Source organism: Oncorhynchus clarkii, chromosome 11 (assembly GCF_045791955.1).
Source record: "Oncorhynchus clarkii lewisi isolate Uvic-CL-2024 chromosome 11, UVic_Ocla_1.0, whole genome shotgun sequence".
NCBI classification, from domain to species: Eukaryota; Metazoa; Chordata; class Actinopteri; order Salmoniformes; family Salmonidae; genus Oncorhynchus; species Oncorhynchus clarkii.
The window spans coordinates 16,464,434-16,487,370 of record NC_092157.1 but is presented as its reverse complement, the minus strand read 5'-3'; the positions used below and the strand labels follow the sequence as shown (position 1 = coordinate 16,487,370).

General features: G+C 44.2%; 1 protein-coding gene and 1 long non-coding RNA gene across 3 annotated transcripts in view; both read right to left on the bottom strand.

Annotated features, from left to right (window-relative positions):
* Nucleotides 1-2,126: 2,126 nt before the first annotated feature.
* On the bottom strand, nt 2,127-3,146 carry LOC139420285 (uncharacterized). Its single transcript, XR_011635490.1, has 2 exons — nt 2,369-3,146; nt 2,127-2,322 (listed from the first exon to the last, which is right to left on the bottom strand). It is a non-coding gene; the product is annotated as an uncharacterized lncRNA (long non-coding RNA).
* A 1,038-nt stretch (nt 3,147-4,184) lies between these two features.
* Nucleotides 4,185-22,937, bottom strand: part of LOC139420284 (ribosomal protein S6 kinase alpha-3-like) — a 33,298-nt gene continuing 14,545 nt past the window's right edge. Inside the window, exons 1-21 of one of the 2 annotated variants that reach the window (XM_071170192.1) lie at nt 22,133-22,319; nt 16,522-16,638; nt 16,055-16,136; nt 13,289-13,369; nt 13,120-13,199; nt 12,928-13,034; nt 12,771-12,808; nt 12,479-12,621; nt 11,929-11,999; nt 10,100-10,188; nt 9,912-9,976; nt 9,720-9,822; nt 9,519-9,631; nt 7,926-8,051; nt 6,075-6,164; nt 5,757-5,915; nt 5,480-5,641; nt 5,317-5,393; nt 5,111-5,228; nt 4,874-5,014; nt 4,469-4,770 (exon numbers count right to left, since the gene is read on the bottom strand). In XM_071170192.1, coding sequence (XP_071026293.1) covers nt 4,648-4,770; nt 4,874-5,014; nt 5,111-5,228; nt 5,317-5,393; nt 5,480-5,641; nt 5,757-5,915; nt 6,075-6,164; nt 7,926-8,051; nt 9,519-9,631; nt 9,720-9,822; nt 9,912-9,976; nt 10,100-10,188; nt 11,929-11,999; nt 12,479-12,621; nt 12,771-12,808; nt 12,928-13,034; nt 13,120-13,199; nt 13,289-13,369; nt 16,055-16,136; nt 16,522-16,638; nt 22,133-22,315 — 2,268 coding nt within the window. In that variant the 5' untranslated portion in view covers nt 22,316-22,319 and the 3' untranslated portion in view covers nt 4,469-4,647. Of the gene's footprint in view, nt 4,771-4,873; nt 5,015-5,110; nt 5,229-5,316; nt 5,394-5,479; nt 5,642-5,756; nt 5,916-6,074; nt 6,165-7,925; nt 8,052-9,518; nt 9,632-9,719; nt 9,823-9,911; nt 9,977-10,099; nt 10,189-11,928; nt 12,000-12,478; nt 12,622-12,770; nt 12,809-12,927; nt 13,035-13,119; nt 13,200-13,288; nt 13,370-16,054; nt 16,137-16,521; nt 16,639-22,132; nt 22,320-22,937 lie in introns of those variants that run through there. The other variant, XM_071170193.1, reaches the window with a different exon arrangement.

The window sequence follows — 22,937 nt, the reverse complement described above, 5'->3', positions numbered from 1 at the left end:
AGAAACCAAACTAGCCTGGACAAGCACTCTCGTTGTCATACCAGTGTCCACAAGTTGACGTTCCGCTGCTCCTTCTGCTCACTGGAGATCCTGCGAAAGTACACAACTAAAAAGCACTATGACTTGGAACACCCGGGCAGGGTCCCACACTGTGAGGAGTGTGGAAAAACCTTTAACTCGATCGACAGCTTCCTAAAACATCAGGTTAGACACTTGTCCGTGACACCCTACTACTGTTATGAGTGTCGCATCTACCAGCTGACCCAGAGGGGCCTCACTGCCCACCTGAGAAACCACTCTCTCAGACGAAACCAGGAGCAGCTAGACCAGCAGTCTGGGAAACTCAACAAACCTGATAATACAATGAATCATAGTACAGCCCCTCTACACAACAACCCTGCCTCTCTACAAGAACCACACCCATCTCCAAGATAACCACTCCCATCTACAAGAGAACCACGCCCATCTACAAGAGAACCACGCCCATCTACAAGAGAACCACGCCCATCTACAAGACACATCAAAGAAGAAGAACTTATAACCATAGAAATGGAATCTCAATCTGTGCTTTAACCCCTCCTCTTTGTCCCATAACCATACCCCTCCCTCTGACATGAAAAACTGACCTGGGAACTTTATCAGTGACTATTTATGTACAGGAGAACACTGAGACTGGGATCAAATCCTCTAAATAGAGACATCTAGTACTTGGTTTTTACAGGAGATGAACTGTTTTATCGATACAGAGCGAATAGGAGAAATGACAGTAGTACCAGAATCAACAACCTCTGCATCATCAAAACAGTTGCTCTGTGAGAAGGTGTTAAAGTTCACAGTTAGCCATTATGTAAATGCCAGCTGAAAAGTACCAGTGGCCTGGCTTTGGCCCCAGGTGAGAGCAGGCCCCCTGGAGCCGGCCCAGTGAGACACGGGTACCAGCTCACGTAGATGGAAACTGAAAAGACTGAGCCATATGTACAGTATTTGTTTGTCACTGTTACCTTGAAGGCCAGGTGTCTTTAAAACGTTGTAAGCCCTTTATAAGCCCCATAATATCCTATATGATGTGCATTTATCCTTCTATCCATAATCTAATATAGAGAGAATTCAGTTTAATCTATAGAGTTGTCTTACACAACATTAACTGTAATTATCTTTACGTAAAATGGGATAGTCACACATTTATAAAATGTAATTTAGTTCTTCTGAGTTAATGTTGGTGTTGAGATGTATTATTAGACCATTCCTGATCCTTTGAGGTTTAATCCATTTTTCCTTCTGGTTCTGCACTTTTCTCTTTATCTGCACTTGTTTATTTCCTACAGTAGTCCAGGGTGAGTAGTACAGCACTATGGGTAGGTTTAGTGGGTGCAACATAGCCATAGAAATGTTTTGTATAGAACAAATACTTTGTTAAACATATGGGTTGTCTGTCATGGAGGATAGGGTATAGTGTCAACTCTATTACATTTCTATCTGCAACAAGAATGTTTCACCTCACTGAATACACCCTATGTATACAGTAGCAACTCTCTGGTCCTATAGGAAGCCAAGTGAACTTTCTCTGGCCAATAGAGATGAACCCGAATGACACTGTAGCCCTGCCCAACAAGGAGCACTTTGATGTCGACTGGTTCCATTACTGAATGTCTGATGCTTTGTTCTCTACACTATTGACATGCTCTCTGAATAAAAAGCCTTTCTATAGTATTTACTGGTCAGTGAAAAACACAGTCGTGTACTGAAGGCCTGTTTATTATGTTCAATACAAAGTCCTACTGTGACTCCACTGAGATACAAAACCAGAGAGAGGAGACGGTAGCAGCAGGATGGATGGAAGGACACTGTATCTCCACAGGGACAGGGGAAAGAGACTGGGACACAAAAGGCTGGTTTCCCGGACATAGATTGTGCCTAGTCTTGGACCGATTCTCCAATGAAATTGCTTTTAAGTCCAGGACGAGGTGCAATCTGTGTCCAGGAAACCGTCCCAAAGAGAGAAGCAATGCATCTCATCTACTCTCAAAACAACATACAAACTGCTCAAACACACAACCTTACAGCTAAACACTTAACAGTCAATCAGAAACTCAAAGACCGTGTGTGTTACAACACATCCAGAAGAGCAGCGGGAGAGAAATTGAATAGGTAGAAGTTCACTACTGATCCAGAATCAGATCATGAGTTCAATAATACCGCTACAAGTCATTGATAGCTACAGTTTTCTTCATTCTATTAGACAGACGGCGCTTTAAAGGGATTGACAAGAAGTCAGCATGTGCCAGCAGGCCCAGACAGTAACATACTGGATTACTTCCACAACTGTCATATCATTCCAGACAGTAACATACTGGATTACCTCCACAACTGTCATATCATTCCAGACAGTAACATACTGGATTACCTCCACACTGTCATATCATTCCAGACAGTAACATACTGGATTACTTCCACAACTGTCATATCATTCCAGACAGTAACATACTGGATTACCTCCACAACTGTCATATCATTCCAGACAGTAACATACTGGATTACCTCCACACTGTCATATCATTCCAGACAGTAACATACTGGATTACCTCCACAACTGTCATATCATTCCAGACAGTAACATACTGGATTACTTCCACACTGTCATATCATTCCAGACAGCAGGTTAAATTCATTAGAAAATATCATGTCTATTCCAGCCACATATTTCTACATCCAAGGGCCTCTCCCACCCCCACCTGTGTGCTTACATGACTTAGTTAATGGATTTCTAAAATGCATTGTATTTCATCTCCCAGAACCCTGAGGTGCTGTACTAGTACAGTATTGACAGTTCAGTTCAGTGCCAGACTCAGTCTCTTCACAGCTTCATCCATTCAAATGCTCCTCGGAACCAGGAAATACAGTGTCCTCCGGGATTATTGGGAAATCAAACCATGACCATGAGGTTAAAGTGCAGACTGTTGCCTTATTTCGAGGGTATTTTCATCCCTATCGGGTGAACCGTTTAGAACTGACAGTACTTTTTGTATATAGTACCCTTTTTGTATATAGTATTGGGACAAATTCACTTGTGTGTATTAAAGTAGTCGAAGTTAAGTATTTGGTCCCATATTCCTAGCACGCAATGCCTACATCAAGGTTGTGACTCTACACATTTGTTGGATACATTTGTTGTTTGTTTTGGTTGTGTTTCAGATTATTTTGTGCCCAATATAAATCAATACTAAAGAATGTATTGGGTCATTTTGGAGGGACTTTTATTGTAAATAAGAATATAACATGCTAACCTCTCACCATTACAATAACAGGGGAGGTTAGCAATTCTATGCATGCTAACCTCCCCTGCTATTGTAATGGTGAGAGGTTAGCATGTCTTGTGGGTATGATATTTTTGCATCTGTGACTTTCTCACTCATCATTACTCACGATATATTCCTGATTATCTGTGATATTGGTAGCATCCATATTAATGTAGAAGTGTTCAGAAACGTTCTATTCTTATTTACAATCAAAGTCCCTCCAAAATGACCCACTACATTCTTTAGCATTCATTTCTATTGGGCACAAAATAATCTAAAACACAACCAAAACAAACAGCAAATGCATCCAACAAGTTTGTAGAGTCACAACCTTGATGTAGGCGTGCTATGAATATGGGACCAAATTACTTAACTTTTGACTGCTTAAAAAATACACACAAGTGAATTTGTCTCAATACAAAAGGGCTATAATTTCTAAACGGTTCACCTGGATAAGAATGAAAATACTCTCAAATGAAAGCTGACAGTCTTCACTTTCACCTCAGTCATTGTTTGATTTTAAATCCAAACTTATTGAGTATAGAGCCAATAGAAGACAAAATAATAATTACAGAGGGCACTGTATAAGGCAGCAACATGCACACTGGGCAAGCCACAGACTCGTTGCCCAGCTAACCACCGCTTAACACTGGTCCAGGATAATGTTTACCTTAGTGTCTGTAGAGCTGAGTTGGTGTGGACAGGGTAGGCGGTACCCAGACTGGCCTAACCAAAGCCATGATTGGACCTCAATCCCGTCACTCTGATTGGATGTTGTGGCTGACTGGGAGGAGCTTGTCTCAATATAGGGGGCATCGTCAGTGGTCCCATTTGCTCTCACTCTGATGACATCACTAGTTTTGTCCCTGTAATGACTCGGTCACTAAAGAGGCTACTTAAGGTTTACACACAGAGCTACAGTTATACAGTTCATCATAAATTGGGTCTTAAATGCATATGCAGGTATCTCTCAAATGTTCCCAGAAGTACATACACACATACATCTATATACAGCACATTCATGTTCCTGACACGTGTCTCTTGAGTATCTAGAGGCAACGCTGATTGTACAAAGCAAAGACTGGAGAGACGATACAATGTTAGTGGTCACCACCAGCCCTGGTCCAACAGAGCTACAGGTTGTAGTTCTAGCCCTAACTGGTTCTAAAGCCTGCATACTCTGTATCTCTGGCACCAGGGGGGAAACCACTGGGTTAGTTCCTAACAGAGAAGGGCCAGAGGGGTCCCAGGTGCATCAGAGTTCTGTCCAGGTCACCTGAGGGACCAGGTCTGCCCGTCTGTCTGAACAGACCTCCAGCAACGTTATAAGTCCGAGGTGAACGGTTAAAGGTCAGAGGGCAGTGGATGTGAGTTTCTTCACCCCCCTCCGTTGGGCCAGAGTGGAACATCCCACAGGGTCCAGGACAGGTGGAACGTTCCTGTTGAGGGCAGAGTAGGTTGCTGCCATGGCGCCCTGCACAAATCAAATCAAACTTTATTTGAAGTCATTAAAATATTGCAACACACATCACTGTATATGAAAAAAACTAAATATAGTGGGACAGAATGTGTGTTACCTTGACCAGGTGTGGAGCATCCTGTCTGGTGAGTGTGAATTTGGGCAGCTGGTCGCGTTGTGTGACCCAGGGATGACGCAACACCTGGCCAGCCGTCAAACGCTGGTGGGGGTCCACGTGTAACATCTTAGACACCAGCTCCTACAGGTCAGAGTTCAAAAACATTACAACATTATCCCCCATTGAATATCGTGTTTGAATGTTGGTAACATTCCCTTGGCTTCGGTGTGTGTGTACCTTGGCCTCGGCTGAGACAGAATTCCAGTATCCTCCGGTCAGAGAGAACTTCCCGCTACCGATCCGAGCCAGGATCTCCTCTGGAGTGTCCTCTAGACCATTGGCAAATGGAGTGAACCTGGAGAGGAAAGTAAAGGAGAGAAGGGTAAACAATTGCAAATACACAAACAACCATATTCACACAGATAAAACAGACACAGTCTTACCCTGTCAGCATGGTGTAGAGTAGGACTCCCAGACTCCAGATGTCACAGGCAGCGTCATAACCCTGCTTCTTCAACACCTAGTAAACACATATTGTATGATTAGTGGATGAGAGGGTACACACACATAGAGAACATCAGAGAGAGGGAGAGTCACGGTACATACCTCTGGAGCTACAAAGTTAGCTGTGTAGCACGGCGTCATCAGCAGGCCGTTCTCAGCTCTCAGCTGCTTGGCAAAACCAAAGTCACAGATCCTGATGGACTCAGCGTTCCCACTCTCATCCACATACAGGATATTACTGGGCTTCAGGTCCCTGTGCACCACCTGGTAAATTATCAACCAATCAGTCAATCACACCCACGTCGACACATTGAATGAGAACTAGGTATGCTGTAAAAAGAAAGTCCTTGAACGACACAAACACATGAAACACACTCACCCCCTGTACGTGTAGGTATTCAACAGTCTTGGTGATGGTGTATAGGACAGCACTAGCTTCTCTCTCTGAGAAGAACTTCTGTCTCAGTATCTTATCCAGCAGCTCTCCACCCTTCATCAGCTCTGTGACCAGATACACTGTCCTGCCATCATCAAACACCTACAGCAGAGACAACAGGGTTATAACTGTACCTGTGTGTGTGTGTGTGTGTGTGTGTGTGTGTGTGTGTGTGTGTGTGTGTGTGTGTGTGTGTGTGTGTGTGTGTGTGTGTGTGTGTGTGTGTGTGTGTGTGTGTGTGTGTGCGTGTGTGAGACTCACGTCCTTCAGTGTGATGACGTTGGGATGTTGTCCGTATCTCAGTAGAATCTCCACCTCCTCCGTTGGATCTCTCTTAGCCTTACTGATGATCTGGGTGCAACACACACACACACACACACACACACACAAAAAATGTGTTGGAGTTGAAACCAAGACCACTTACAGTGCCTTGCGAAAGTATTCGGCCCCCTTGAACTTTGCGACCTTTTGCCACATTTCAGGCTTCAAACATAAAGATATAAAACTGTATTTTTTTGTGAAGAATCAACAACAAGTGGGACACAATAATGAAGTGGAACGACATTTATTGGATATTTCAAACTTTTTTAACATATCAAAAACTGAAAAATTGGGCGTGCAAAATTATTCAGCCCCTTTACTTTCAGTGCAGCAAACTCTCTCCAGAAGTTCAGTGAGGATCTCTGAATGATCCAATGTTGACCTAAATGACTAATGATGATAAATACAATCCACCTGTGTGTAATCAAGTCTCCGTATAAATGCACCTGCACTTTGATAGTCTCAGAGGTCCGTTAAAAGCGCAGAGAGCATCATGAAGAACAAGGAACACACCAGGCAGGTCCGAGATACTGTTGTGAAGAAGTTTAAAGCCGGATTTGGATACAAAAAGATTTCCCAAGCTTTAAACATCCCAAGGAGCACTGTGCAAACAATAATATTGAAATGGAAGGAGTATCAGACCACTGCAAATCTACCAAGACCTGGCCGTCCCTCTAAACTTTCAGCTCATACAAGGAGAAGACTGATCAGAGATGCAGCCAAGAGGCCCATGATCACTTTGGATGAACTGCAGAGATCTATAGCTGAGGTGGGAGACTATGTCCATAGGACAACAATCAGTCGTATATTGCACTAATCTGGCCTTTATGGAAGAGTGGCAAGAAGAAAGCCATTTCTTAAAGATATCCATAAAAAGTGTCGTTTAAAGTTTGCCACAAGCCACCTGGGAGACACACCAAACATGTGGAAGAAGGTGCTCTGGTCAGATGAAACCAAAATTGAACTTTTTGGCAACAATGCAAAACGTTATGTTTGGCGTAAAAGCAACACAGCTGAACACACCATCCCCACTGTCAAACATGGTGGTGGCAGCATCATGGTTTGGGCCTGCTTTTCTTCAGCAGGGACAGGGAAGATGGTTAAAATTGATGGGAAGATGGATGGAGCCAAATACAGGACCATTCTGGAAGAAAACCTGATGGAGTCTGCAAAAGACCTGAGACTGGGATGGAGATTTGTCTTCCAACAAGACAATGATCCAAAACATAAAGCAAAATCTACAATGGAATGGTTCAAAAATAAACATATCCAGGTGTTAGAATGGCCAAGTCAAAGTCCAGACCTGAATCCAATCGAGAATCTGTGGAAAGACCTGAAAACTGCTGTTCACAAATGCTCTCCATCCAACCTCACTGAGCTCGAGCTGTTTTGCAAGGAGGAATGGGAAAAAAAATCAGTCTCTCGATGTGCAAAACTGATAGAGACATACCCCAAGCGACTTACAGCTGTAATCGCAGCAAAAGGTGGCACTACAAAGTATTAACTTAAGGGGGCTGAATAATTTTGCACGCCCAATTTTTCAGTTTTTGATTTGTTAAAAAAGTTTTAAATATCCAATAAATGTCGTTCCACTTCATGATTGTGTCCCACTTGTTGTTGATTCTTCACAAAAAAATACAGTTTTATATCTTTATGTTTGAAGCCTGAAATGTGGCAAAAGGTCGCAAAGTTCAAGGGGGCCGAATACTTTCGCAAGGCACTGTATGTATGTATAGCTCTGAATACTAACAATCAATGGGCAATATCAATGCTTTCTGCTGTGTGTCTCACCTTGACTGCGTACTCCATGCCAGTGGTCTTGTGTATGCAGCGTTTGCAGACAGAGTATGATCCCAGTCCTATATCCTCCTTCATTTCATATGCTTCAGAAAACTGAGATACATTTCTGTGCAGCTGCTACGTAAACACATGAGCAACACAGATGTCAAACTACACATAACAAGACTGTGTGTGTGGACGTGTTTAACTATACTTCTGGGGACCAGAAGTCCTCACAAGAATAGTAAACAAACAAAAATTTGACCAACTGGGGACATTTTGTTGGTCCCAACAAGGTCAAATGCTATTTCTAGGGGGATTAGGGTTAAGGTTAGAATTTGGTTTGGAGTTAGGGTTATGAGTTAGGAGCTAGGGTTAGGAGTTAGGAGTTAGGGTTAGGAGCTAGGGTTAGGAGTTAGGGTTAGGAGCTAGGGTTAGGAGTTAGGAGTTAGGGTTAGGAGCTAGGGTTAGGGGTTAGGAGCTAGGGTTAGGAGTTAGGAGTTAGGGTTAGGAGCTAGGGTTAGGAGTTAGGGTTAGGAGTTAGGGTTAGGAGCTAGGGTTAGGAGTTAGGGTTAGGAGCTAGGGTTAGGAGTTAGGAGCTAGGGTTAGGAGCTAGGGTTAGGAGTTAGGAGCTAGGGTTAGGAGTTAGGGTTAGGAGCTAGGGTTAGGAGCTAGGGTTAGGAGTTAGGAGTTAGGGTTAGGAGCTAGGGTTAGGAGCTAGGGTTAGGAGCTAGGGTTAGGAGTTAGGGTTAGGAGCTAGGGTTAGGAGCTAGGGTTAGGAGTTAGGGTTAGGAGTTTGGGTTAGGAGTTAGGGTTAGGAGCTAGGGTTAGGAGCTAGGGTTAGGAGTTAGGAGCTAGGGTTAGGAGTTAGGAGTTAGGGTTAGGAGTTAGGGTTAGGAGTTAGGGTTAGGAGCTAGGGTTAGGAGCTAGGGTTAGGAGTTAGGGTTAGGAGTTAGGGTTAGGAGTTAGGGTTAGGAGCGCTGCAGCGCAGTGTCTGCAGTCATATCTTACGATGATAAAATGGTGTCAGAAGTGCTTCAACCTCGTAAAATACAAGATCAACCTCAGAAAATATATATCCGAGTCGACAGCAGAGATCATTTCACAGAAAATAATCATATTCCGTGAGTTTTATCACAGTTTAGAGCTACCAAACAGCTCTCTCAGCCTCTGTCTCTCTCAGCCTCTGTCTCTCTCTGTCTCTCTCGTCATGTGAGCAGCCAAGCGGAGCCGTTGCTGTGGATACTCACACACAGAGAGCACATGGAGCAGCGCAGGGAGAGAGCGGGGGACAGACAAAGATGAGCAGAGAGAAAGTTAATTCTGATTTCGTGTTCGGGCAGGGCCGGGCCTTAAATTTGGCAGAAGCAATCGAGCCAGGGCAGAGTAAGGCCTGAATGTCGCGAGCAAGGGTAGGGCTGGGGCTTAAATTTCATGCAGGGCTCGTGTGTGTGTGTGTGTGTGTGTGTGTGTGTGTGTGTGTGTGTGTGTGTGTGTGTGTGTGTGTGTGTGTGTGTGTGTGTGTGTGTGTGTGTGTGTGTGTGTGTGTGTGTGTGTGTGTGTGTGTGTGTGTGTGTATGTATATATGTATATATATATATATACCTTTACTATTGTAGCCTGTAGTGGTTGTGCCTCTTCTTCTGTTGTTATGGCTACGAAACTGAATCCTCGGAACAGCTGGTGGGCGTTGGCACTGGGTGGAACCCCTGGGGAATCTACACACAGAAGACAAGCAAGTGGTTGAAATTCAACAGATGAATGAGTAATTGACAGGTGGAGGAACGGAGAGATGTGTGTGGGTACCTTTGGGTGTTTTAGCAGTGAACTCTGGGTCGAAATAGAAGGTGTCGTCCGGTCGTCCCGTAGCAGGTTTGAAGGGAGGGTGGAGCTCTCTACGGAACAGTTTCTACACACAGAGATAGAGAACACATGATATGGTATATACTGACACTACAGCGTCTGAAACGCAGTGAGAACAGACGTCACATCACTCACGTTCCAGTCTATGGTGCAGTAGAAGTGGTGTCTCTTGATCTCTTCCACTCCGTCTGGGCCGGCTCCTACAGAGATCAGAACAAGAAGTTACACTTCAACAGATATCTAGGATCATATAAACTCCCCCAACCCTACCTTTAACCATTAGGGGGAAAACGTAACCCAGACCTAAGATCAGATTGTGTTACCTAGCCTGTTAGTAGGGTTGCGTTTGAAAAGGTTCCTCAGGAGACTCTGGGCTTCTGGACTCAGAAACTGTGGCATCCCCAACTTAGCCCTGAGGAGAGTGACAGAGAGAGAGAGAGAGGGAGGTTACGAAAGACAGGTAGGAATACAGAAGAGGAGAAGGCAGTGATAGAGGGGGAAATAGAGAACATTAAAGAGTGTGCATATTGATACAGTCGTCATATATCAACCTGTATTCAGTCTGATTGAATGCTGAAGTCCATTATACAGTATACAGTAATACATACAGGAAACTAACTCAGCGTTTTACAGAAACGATCTCAGCAGCGGAGAGAGACAAACAAACATTCTCAGCATTTTCCCCTGAGAGAGAGATAAATGATTCTCTGTGTTCAAATATCTCTCACCCATTGCTGCACCCTTCCTCTCTTTCTCATTCCATCTCTCTCCTCCTCCACCCTCCCTCTCTCCTTCTCTCCTTATCTCTCTCCCCCTTTCCGTCATAAATGTCAAACATTCCACTTAGCTAGCTCCATTATCTGCTTTTATCACTCTTATAGTCTGTCCATCCATCCTGCCCTCCTGCTGAGTGCTCCAAATACCTCTTGTAATATGAATCCCCATCTCTTTCTCCTGGGTTGCCTCAGCATTATAACCTGTGGTCCACAGACCTTCTGAGTTTTTTATCAGATTTGTTTTCTTCCAAAAATAATAACAATTGCGATTGTTAACGGTATTATAAGTAATTTTACATAACTTTTTTTCTAATGTTAATAATAGGCCTTTAATCTGTTACATTCACTGATAACATTGGTGGTCCTCAATAGCCTTTGACAGTGATTTGGTAGTCTCCGGAACAGAAAAGAGCTTTTGACAGTGATTTGGTAGTCTCCGGAACAGAAAATACCTTTTGACAGTGATTTGGTAGTCTCTGGAACAGAAAATACCTTTTGACAGAGATTTGCTAGTCTCCGGAACAGAAAAGAGCTTTTGACAGAGATTTGCTAGTCTCCGGAACAGAAAATACCTTTTGACAGAGATTTGGTAGTCTCTGGAACAGAAAATACCTTTTGACAGAGATTTGCTAGTCTCCGGAACAGAAAATACCTTTTGACAGAGATTTGCTAGTCTCCGGAACAGAAAATACCTTTTGACAGAGATTTGCTAGTCTCCAGAACAGAAAATACCTTTTGACAGTGATTTGGTAGTCTCCGGAACAGAAAATACCTTTTGACAGTGATTTGGTAGTCTCCGGAACAGAAAATACATTTTGACAGAGATTTGCTAGTCTCCAGAACAGAAAATACCTTTTGACAGAGATTTGGTAGTCTCCGGAACAGAAAATACCTTTTGACAGTGATTTGGTAGTCTCCGGAACAGAAAATACATTTTGACAGAGATTTGCTAGTCTCCAGAACAGAAAATACCTTTTGACAGAGATTTGGTAGTCTCCGGAACAGAAAATACCTTTTGACAGTGATTTGGTGGTCTCCGGAACAGAAAAGAGCTTTTGACAGTGATTTGCTAGTCTCCGGAACAGAAAATACCTTTTGACAGAGATTTGGTGGTCTCCGGAACAGAAAAGAGCTTTTGACAGTGATTTGCTAGTCTCCGGAACAGAAAAGAACTTTTGACAGTGATTTGCTAGTCTCCGGAACAGAAAATACCTTTTGACAGTGATTTGGTGGTCTCCGGAACAGAAAAGAGCTTTTGACAGAGATTTGCTAGTCTCCGGAATAGAAACGGTTGGGAACCGCTGGCATAGAACACACACACACTACTCCAGTGAGATGATAATGGTCAAATGGTCAACCTTGTCAAAGAGACTCACTTGAGGATCATGTTCATGGTCTCCTTGCGGTCTTTCCCCTGGAATGGTAGCGTTCCGGTCAGCATCTCAAACTGGGAGAGACACAACACAAACAACCTAACTACAACCTGTAACACAACACAAACAACCTAACTACAACCTGTAACACAACACAAACAACAACACAAACAACCTAACTACAACCTAACTACAACACAAACAACCTAACTACAACACAAACAACCCAACTACAACCTGTAACAGAACACAAACAGCCTAACTACAACCTGTAACACAACACAAACAACCTAACTACAACCTGTAACACAACACAAACAACAACACAAACAACCTAACTACAACCTGTAACACAACACAAACAACCTAACTAACTACAACACAAACAACCTAACTACAACCTGTAACTACAATACAAACAACCTAACTACAACACAAACAACCTAACTACAACCTAACTACAACACAAACAACCTAACTACAACCTGTAACACAACCCAAATAAGGAACTGGTAAATAAACCATATAAGGTGTGTGGCCCCGCCCCTCTCACCATGAGCACGCCGTAGGACCACCAATCAGCGCTGGTGGTGTGGCCTCTCCTGTTGACCACCTCTGGAGCCATGTACTCCACCGTCCCACAGAACGAATAGGCCTTGTTCTCATGGTCTATAGACTCCTTACTGAGGCCGAAGTCTACACACACGCACACACACACACACAGAGAGAGGAGTAAAGCTTGTTCTCATGACTCCTTATTGTCTGCAGTGAGAATACACACATGATCCATAGAGTACACTCTCACACACAAACACACACACACACACAGGTCTGATATTACCCACCTGTCAGCTTGATGTGTCCCTCCTCGTCTAGCAGAATGCTGAAAGGACAGAAATGGATCTTTAGACAAAGATACTAAACAACACACACAATCTGAGTGTGTATGTATGTTTGTGTGTGTGTGTGTGTGTGTGTGTGTGTGTGTGTGTGTGTATGTACTTCTCTGGTTTGAGGTCTCTGTAGATGATGCCCAGGCTGTGAAGGTGGTCCAGCGCCAGGGCCAACTCTGCCAGGTAGAACTTCACATCCTCCTCTGTGAACATCACCTACACACAGAGAGGAGAGGAGGGTGAGACCCCCCCCCACACACACACACACACACACACACACACACACACCACACGCCTTCACCTCTTTAGACAGTCGTGTGAAGAGGTCTCCTCCTCGTAGGAAGTCCAGGATGAGGTAGAGTTTCCCTTCTGTTTGGAACGCTGAGGAGAGACATCTGATTGGTTACCAGAGGACTTGTTTTGTGATTGGCTACCTCACTGTAGTACTAAGCTGTGATTGGCTAACTCACCATAGTGCAGTTTAACGATGAAGGGATGGTTGACCTCCACCAAAATGTCTCTCTCCATCTTAGTCCTCACCCTGTCACGCACTGCAACACACACACACACACACACACACACACACACACACACACACACACACACACACACACACACACACACACACACACACACACTAATTAAACATACATACAGAGTACACATCCTTCTAGGAACAAACAACTCACCTCATCTCTATTCCCCTATACCTCCATCTATCCCTCCCTCTCTATCTCTCTCTTGGCATGGAAGTAATTTGGCTAGATTGATGAGTAATGGAAAATAAAAAACAAATCAAGAAAAGAGAGAGAAACAGACACAGAGAGAGAGAGACAGAGAGAGAGAGAGAGAGAGAAAATAAATACCTCACTTGCTTTGGCAATGTTAACACGTTTCCCATGCCAATACAGCCCCTTGAATTGAATTGAGTTGAATTGAATTGAGAGAGAGAGAGAGCGCACTACATTGCTGCCTGCCATAAGTTGAGGGACAGTGTCTGACAGACCAATCAACATGCACATGTACTCTACTGTATGCTTATTGTTATTGTTGAATGTATGGTCATTTTGACCCTTGGTTGTTGTTGTTACTGTTGTCCCGTTGACAATTTAGATTCTCATTTTATATATTTTTATATTGTAAATATCCTAAATAAGCTTTGGCAATATGTACATTGTTACATCATGCCAATAAAGCACATTTAATTGAATTGAGAGAGAGAGAGAGACAGAGAGAGAGAGACACACACAGAGAGTGAGAGAGAGAGACAGAGACAAAGAGAGAGAGACAGAGACACAGAGATAGAGAGAGAGAGAGAGAGAGAAAGAGACAGAGACAGAGAGAGAGAGACAGAGACACAGAGATAGAGAGAGAGAGAGAGAGAGAAAGAGACAGAGACAGAGAGAGAAAGAGACAGACAGAGAGAGAGAGACAGAGACAGAGACACAGCGAGAGAGACAGAGAGAGAAAGACAGAGACACAGAGAGAGAAAGAGAGAGAGAGACAGACACAGAGTGAGAGAGATAGACAGAGACACACAGAGAGAGAGACACAGAGAGAGAGAGAGAGAGAGAGAGAGAGAGGGAGCGAGAGAGAGAGAGAGACACACACACAGAGAGAGAGACAGAGACACAGAGAGAGAGACAGAGAGAGAGAGACACACACAGAGAAAGACAGAGAGAGAGAGAGAGAGAGAGAGAGAGAGAAGTAGCTGAATCCCTCCACTGTAGGTGAATATGTAGTGTGTGTACAGTCTGTAGCCAGCAGATGGTGATGGTGCTCTCTCTGAGATAAAGCAGTCCTCTCACACACATGGCTTTCGTGTATATTACGCAGGATGACGAGACATTGTATTCCAATAGAGGGGGAGACCCAGGCCTAGAGGTTCATGGGGTTTGTGACTTTTAGGGAGGGGCTGGCTGACCTCAAACTTCAAATGAAAGGTGGAACATTTCACCACTCCAACGCCCAACCGTTCGGCTTGCCATTCTAATGTGAAGCCCTGATAGTTCGTCACACTGACATGATTCCAGGAGAGCAGAGTTGATTTTCTCTGCTCTGAAAACATCTCTCCTCTATCTCCCTTCTCTCTGTCCAACTCACCAGTCGTCCTCTCTCCACCTCCCCACTCTCTGTCTGACTCACCAGCCGTCCTCTCTCTCTACTCCTCTCTCTCCCTCCCCTCTCTCTGTCCAACTCACCAGCCGTCCTCTCTCTCTCCTCCTCTCTCTAACGCCCCACTCTCCGTCCGACTCACCAGTCGTCCTCTCTCTCTCCTCTCTCTAACGCCCCTTTCTCTGTCCAACTCACCACCCGTCCTCTCTCCTCCTCTCTCTACCTCCCCTCTCTCTGTCCAACTCATCAGCCGTCCTCTCTCCTCCTCTCTCTCTGTCCAACTCACCAGCCGTCCTCTCTCCTCCTCTCTCTACCTCCTCTCCCTCTGTCCAACTCACCAGCCGTCCTCTCTCCTCCTCTCTCTACCTCCCCTCTCTCTGTCCAACTCACCAGCCGTCCTCTCTCCTCCTCTCTCTACCTCCCCTCTCTCTGTCCAACTCATCAGCCGTCCTCTCTCTCTCCTCCTCTCTCTAACGCCGCTTTCTCTGTCCAACTCACCAGCCGTCCTCTCTCCTCCTCTCTCTACCTCCTCTCTCTCTGTCTGACTCACCAGCCGTCCTCTCTCTACCTCCTCTCTCTCTGTCTGACTCACCAGCTGTCTTCTCTCTCTCCTCCTCTCTCTACCTCCCCTCTCTCTGTCCAACTTACCAGCCGTCCTCTCTCTCTCCTCTCTCTAACGCCCCTTTCTCTGTCCAACTCACCAGCCGCCCTCTCTCCTCCTCTCTCTCCCTCCCCTCTCTCTGTCCAACTCACCAGCCGTCCTCTCTCTCTCCTCTCTCTAACACCCCTTTCTCTGTCCAACTCACCAGCCGCCCTCTCTCCTCCTCTCTCTGTCCCCCCTTCTCCATCTTTCTTTCTCTCCCCCTCTCTGTCATTCTACCTCCCCTCCTCCATACAACTCTCCCTCCCTCCTTCATCCCTCATTCTCTCAATTTCTGTCAACCTCCCCTCCCTCCCCCTAAACCTCCCCTCCCTCCATCTTCCTCTCCATCCCTCCTTTATTTATCCTTCTCCACCTCCCTCTCTCTCCATCCCTCCTTTATTTATCCTTCTCCACCTCCCTCTCTCTCCATCCCTCCTTTATTTATCCTTCTCCACCTCCCTCTCTCTCCATCCCCTACCTTTCAGTGTGGCTTTCTTCAGAACCTTCATGGCGTAGAGCTGTCCTGTATCTGGACCTGTAGTCTTCTTGACCAGGAACACCTATATATATATATATATATATATATATATATATATATATATATACACACACACACAGACACACACACACACACACACACACACACACACACACACACACACACACACACACACACACACACACACACACACAAGATAACATTTATTATACAGTGTTTTTGTGTGCATGGCAATCAGCAACGGGGGGAAAAATGTGAAAGATGAACGACAAACACATCAACACACACGCACAGACACACACACAATCGTTAATTCATAAAGATGACAAGGTGTGAAGGGGCCTTACCATGTGGTTGTTATAGCAACTCTCTGTCATTAGGATAACTAATGGAGACATCAGTGGAAGATGAGAAATCAAACGCTGATGACACAAACACACACACACCTTTCCAAAGGAGCCTTGTCCTAGGACCTTGCGGAGCTCGAACTGTCGAGGGTCACCCTTCTCTGACCCCTCCTTGGTATGGTTGGTGATGTTGATCTCATTAACAGTCTCGTCCTCCTGTTGGACAGATACACACAGGTTACACACACACAACACTCCAAATTAAACTTCCACACACACTAAACCAACCACGGACAGTTAACCAAGCAGTTGCCATGGTGCCACCCCCAATCCTCCTGATACCTCCCAGTGACGAATGACTTCTCACTGTGTGCGTGTGTGTGTGTGTGTGTGTGTGTGTGTGTGTGTCTCTCATCTCCATCACTCATTCTAGCTCCTCTTCATCTCTCTCAGGGTTTTGCTCTGTCCTTCTCTCCACCTCTCTCTTTCTCCCTGAAAGCGAGAGAGAGTGTGAGAGAGAGAGTGTGTGTGAGAGAGAGAGAGGAGGAAGAGGAGGAAGAGTGACACACCAACAGTAGGAAAGAGATGTGATATCACTCTCCACCTATCCCTCTCTCTCCCTCCAACTCCGCTCCACCCCCTCCTGTTTCACAGCTCATGTCATCAAAGCCCAAATATGGAATTTCACACTTATGTATGCAAATGTGTACACATCACCAGACCTCACTAACAGGATGGAGCTCATATACAGCCAAACGTTTTTACAACACCCATATGAACATTTTCAACATACATTATGTACATTATAGCATACACCTAGTGTATAAAACATTAGGAACGCCTTCCTAATATTGAGTTGCACCGCCTTTTGCCCTCAGAACAGACTCAATTCGTTGGGGCATGGACTCCACAAGGATATTGAAAGCACTCACCTTCTGAATGGCACTCATACCCAATCCATGTCTGAATTGTCTCAAGGCTTTAAAATGTTTTTAACCCATCTCCTCCCCTTCATCAGCACTGATTGAAGTGGATTTAACAAGTGACATCAATAAGGGATCAGAGATTTCACCTGGATTCACCTGGTCAGTCTATGCCATGGATAGAGCAGGTTTTCCTAATGTTTTGTGCACTCAGTGTATGTAGTATGTACATTATAGCACCCTTATGGACTTCCGTATAGACCTTGTCATATACTGAACATAGATATACATCATGCTAGTGTAGCAGATTTTACGTGATGAGTATCAGTGCCATCCGGATGTGTGGTAGGGGAGTTTCAGTTGGACACACAGAGGTCTGGACACACACTGTGTTGAGATATTTCCGTCTGTTTGAAGTGTGTGTGTCTGTGAGTGAGTGAGTGAGTGAGTGAGTGAGTGAGTGAGTGAATCACACCGCAGATGGAAGATCAGAGAGAGGCGACAGGTTGCTCATGTAGCACCTCTTAATCACAGGATAAAAATGTACAGCTCAAATCAAATGCACTGAATACAACAGGTGTAGACTTTACAATGAAATGCTAACTTACGATCCCTTTCCCAACAATACAGAGTTAAAAACAAAGAAACATTTACTCAATAAAAAAGGGAAATTGTAAACACAAAATAACAATAATGGGACTATCTACAAGGAGCACTGGTACTGAGTCCATGTGCAGAGTTAGAGGTTATTGAGGTAATATGTACATGTAGATATGGGTAAAAAGTGACTAGGCAATCAGGATATTTAATAAAAAGAGTAGCAGCAGTGTATGTGAAGAGTGAGAAAGTGTGTCAACAAAATGTGTGTTTGTGGCGTCAATATGCATTTGTGTGTGTGAGCGTATGTAGTGCTTTTTCATGCTTTTATACAAAGACTGCAGCCAACACAGGGCAATGTCCCCAATCACTGCCCTGGGGCATTGGGATATATTGATTTTTTTGGGGGACAAGAGGAAAGAGTGCCTCCTACTGGCCCTCCAACATCACTTCTAGCAGCACCTGGTCTCCCATCCAGGGACTGACCAGGAACAACCCTGCTTAGCTTCTGTGTGTGTGTGTGTGTGTGTGTGTGTGTGTGTGTGTGTGTGCGTGCGTGCGTGCGTGCGTGCGCGCGCACAGAGCCAGTGCAAGAGAATCAATGCTCTGCACCTGGTAATCCATTTGGTCCTGCAAACTTGTGAATGTTAAGGTCTTACTCACATCGGCATGATCACACAGTTGTCTGGAACAGCTGGTGCTTTCATGCATGGTTTTGTGTTGCTTCGAAGCGAGCATAGAAGGCATTGAGCTCGTCTGGTAGGCTTGTGTCACTGTGTCACTGGGCAGCTCGCGGCTGGGTTTCCCTTTGTAGACAAGGTCCAAAAGGCTCTATCCCCAAGCCATATGAATGCTGAACAATTAATTAAATGGTCACCCAGACTATTTACATTGACACACCCCACCCTTTGTTTATACACTGCTGCTACTCGCTGTTTATTATCTATGCATAGTCACTTTACCCCTACTTACATGTACAAATTACCTCGACTAACCTGTGCCCCCGCACATTGACTCGGTACCGGTACCACCTGTATATAGCCTCATTACTTTTTATTTAAAACATTACTTTCCTAACTCTATTTCTTGAACTGTAGTGTTGGTTAAGGGCTTGTATGTAAGTAAGCATTTCACGGTGTATTCGGCGCATGTGACAAATACAATTTGATTTGTAATCTGTGATAGTTTGCAAGCCCTGCCACATCCAACGAGCTTCAGAGCCGGTGTAGTAGGAGTCAATCTTGGTCCTGTATTGACGCTTTGCCTGTTTGATGGTTTGAGGGCATATAGCAGGATTTCTTATAAGCGTCCAGATTAGTGTCTCGCTCCTTGAAAGCTGCAGCTCCAGCCTTTACCTCAGTGTGGATGTTGCCTGTAATCCATGGCTTCTGGTTGAGATATGTACGTACGGTCACTGTGGGGAAGACGACGTCGATGCACTTATTAATGAAGCCATCAGGAAGATAGTTATGGAAGATAGTCATGGTCAGATTTTCCAAATGGAGGGCGAGGGAGAGCTTTTTATGTGTTTCTGTGTGTGGAGCAATGGTGAACTAGAGTTTTATATGTGTTTCTGTGTGTGGAGTAATGGTGAACTAGAGTTTTGTATGTGTTTCTGTGTGTGGAGTAATGGTGAACTAGAGTTGTGTATGTGTTTCTGTGTGTGGAGTAATTGTGAACTAGAGTTGTGTATGTGTTTCTGTGTGTGGAGTAAATGTGAACTAGAGTTTTGTATGTGTTTCTATGTGTGGAGTAATGGTGAACTAGAGTTTTGTATGTGTTTCTATGTGTGGAGTAATGGTGAACTAGAGTTGTATGTGTTTCTGTGTGTGGAGTAATGGTGAACTAGAGTTGTATGTGTTTCTGTGTGTGGAGTAATGGTGAACTAGAGTTGTATGTGTTTCTGTGTGTGGAGTAATGGTGAACTAGAGTTGTATGTGTTTCTGTGTGTGGAGTAATGGTGAACTAGAGTTTTGTATGTGTTTCTGTGTGTGGAGTAATGGTGAACTAGAGTTTTGTGTGTTTCTGTTTGTGGAGTAATGGTGAACTAGAGTTGTATGTGTTTCTGTGTGTGGAGTAATGGTGAACTAGAGTTTTGTATGTGTTTCTGTGTGTGGAGTAATGGTGAACTAGAGTTTTGTGTGTTTCTGTTTGTGGAGTAATGGTGAACTAGAGTTGTATGTGTTTCTGTGTGTGGACTAATGGTGAACTAGAGTTGTATGTGTTTCTGTGTGTGGAGTAATGGTGAACTAGAGTTTTGTATGTGTTTCTGTGTGTGGAGTAATGGTGAACTAGAGTTTTGTGTGTTTCTGTTTGTGGAGTAATGGTGAACTAGAGTTGTATGTGTTTCTGTGTGTGGAGTAATGGTGAACTAGAGTTTTGTGTGTTTCTGTTTGTGGAGTAATGGTGAACTAGAGTTTTGTATGTGTTTCTGTGTGTGGAGTAATGGTGAACTAGAGTTTTGTGTGTTTCTGTTTGTGGAGTAATGGTGAACTAGAGTTGTATGTGTTTCTGTGTGTGGAGTAATGGTGAACTAGAGTTTTGTATGTGTTTCTGTGTGTGGAGTAATGGTGAACTAGAGTTTTGTATGTGTTTCTGTGTGTGGAGTAATGGTGAACTAGAGTTTTGTATGTGTTTCTGTTTGTGGAGTAATGGTGAACTAGAGTTGTATGTGTTTCTGTGTGTGGAGTAATGGTGAACTAGAGTTTTGTATGTGTTTCTGTGTGTGGAGTAATGGTGAACTAGAGTTTTGTGTGTTTCTGTTTGTGGAGTAATGGTGAACTAGAGTTGTATGTGTTTCTGTGTGTGGAGTAATGGTGAACTAGAGTTTTGTATGTGTTTCTGTGTGTGGAGTAATGGTGAACTAGAGTTGTATGTGTTTCTGTTTGTGGAGTAATGGTGAACTAGAGTTGTATGTGTTTCTGTGTGTGGAGTAATGGTGAACTAGAGTTGTATGTGTTTCTGTGTGTGGAGTAATGGTGAACTAGAGTTTTGTATGTGTTTCTGTGTGTGGAGTAATGGTGAACTAGAGTTTTGTATGTGTTTCTGTTTGTGGAGTAATGGTGAACTAGAGTTGTATGTGTTTCTGTGTGTGGAGTAATGGTGAACTAGAGTTTTGTATGTGTTTCTGTGTGTGGAGTAATGGTGAACTAGAGTTTTGTATGTGTTTCTGTGTGTGGAGTAATGGTGAACTAGAGTTTTGTATGTGTTTCTGTTTGTGGAGTAATGGTGAACTAGAGTTTTGTATGTGTTTCTGTGTGTGGAGTAATGGTGAACTAGAGTTTTGTATGTGTTTCTGTTTGTGGAGTAATGGTGAACTAGAGTTTTGTATGTGTTTCTGTGTGTGGAGTAATGGTGAACTAGAGTTTTGTATGTGTTTCTGTGTGTGGAGTAATGGTGAACTAGAGTTTTGTATGTGTTTCTGTGTGTTTTTTCGCCTCTAGTTGCAAAGGTGATTTTAGTTTTCCTGCAATAAAATCACCGGCCACTAGGAGCGCTGCATCTAGGTCAGCAACACCAGCGCTCAACAGACACAGATGGACAGACAGACAGACATACAGACAGACAGACGCACACACAACCCCTCTCCTCTTCTACAACCACAATACACCGTTACTGTTTAATACCACCACAAACAGTGTGTGTGTGTGTGTGCGTGTGTGTGTGTGTGTGTGTGTGTGTGTGTGTGTGTGTGTGTGTGTGTGTGTGTGTGTGTGTGTGTGTGTGTGTGTGTGTGTGTGTGTGTGCGTGCGTGCGTGCGTGCGTGCGTGCGTGCGTGCGTGTGCATAGAGAAAGTCTATTACAGCCTTCCAAGATCACTATAACTCAATCCCGCTGTGGCTGCATAGGCCTATTCATTTAATGACATTAATTCAGCTAATGAAGTGATGAGATCTAATCAAGCATCATTGTAAGGAACAGAAGCCTGTAGACGAGATCAGAGAGAAAGAACTACACAGAGAACAGCAGCATCACAAACACAAATTACAATTTTAGCTGGAATGTTCTCTATCTTCCATGGAATATTCTACAGCCAATTCTGAAAGCCACACACATACACAAACACACAAATACACACATAGTACAGAGGCAAGTTTTAGTCCTTGTCAGCTTTAGGACAGATAGTGGTAACCTGACACACACACTCCAGGATAGCGTTACTGTACCCGCACACACAGTCCTGTACTTACAGCCCCCTGGGTTTCGGAACACCCGCATCCTGCCCTGGTAAACAAACCCCAGTCCCGCTCCTTCCCGGTAAAGTTTCCGGTGCAGTTCCTGGTAAGGTCTCCGGTAAAGTTTTGGATCAGTAGACATCCTAGGGCCTTGAGTCTGCTAGTCAGAAACACACACACTGCTTTGGCCTCACTCATACCTAATCACACACTGTCCTTCAGACAGCTATGCACTGGATGTGTGTGTGTGTAAGACAGAGGTAGAGTGGGTGAAAATAAGAGTGAAGAAGAGGGAGCATGTTGGAGTGTATGTGAGGGAGGTGTGTGTGTGTGACTCAGTCAGGGGGAACACCAGAAATCCAAACTGGGATCCCCCCTAAACCCCTCTGTAACCTCCTACCCTTAGCTTCCATCATGTGATCTGGAGATTCCCATGAAACACACACACAATACACGTGGACCAATGCCTGACTACCACGTACTGCAAAGAATGCACACACACGTGTCTCAGAATATGACAGCGTAGAAGGGATTACAGGCAGCTGTTGTGCAAGGCCTATCACCTTCCCCATGAGTGCAACCTCACTAATTGTCCCCACACAACAAGAACAATAAGTCCCGGGGTTCCTCTGGGGGGACAGACCTCTACAACTAAACAGCTCAGTCTGAGACAGTCTAACCTACTAGTTCTAAACCACACTTTCTTCCCTTGAACAGTGAGACTAGCGAAGATATTAAATACATTACTGTACTGAATACAGTGTGTAGAAGAATAGACTGATAAGTAGTACTACAATATTACTACAATAGTACTACAAAA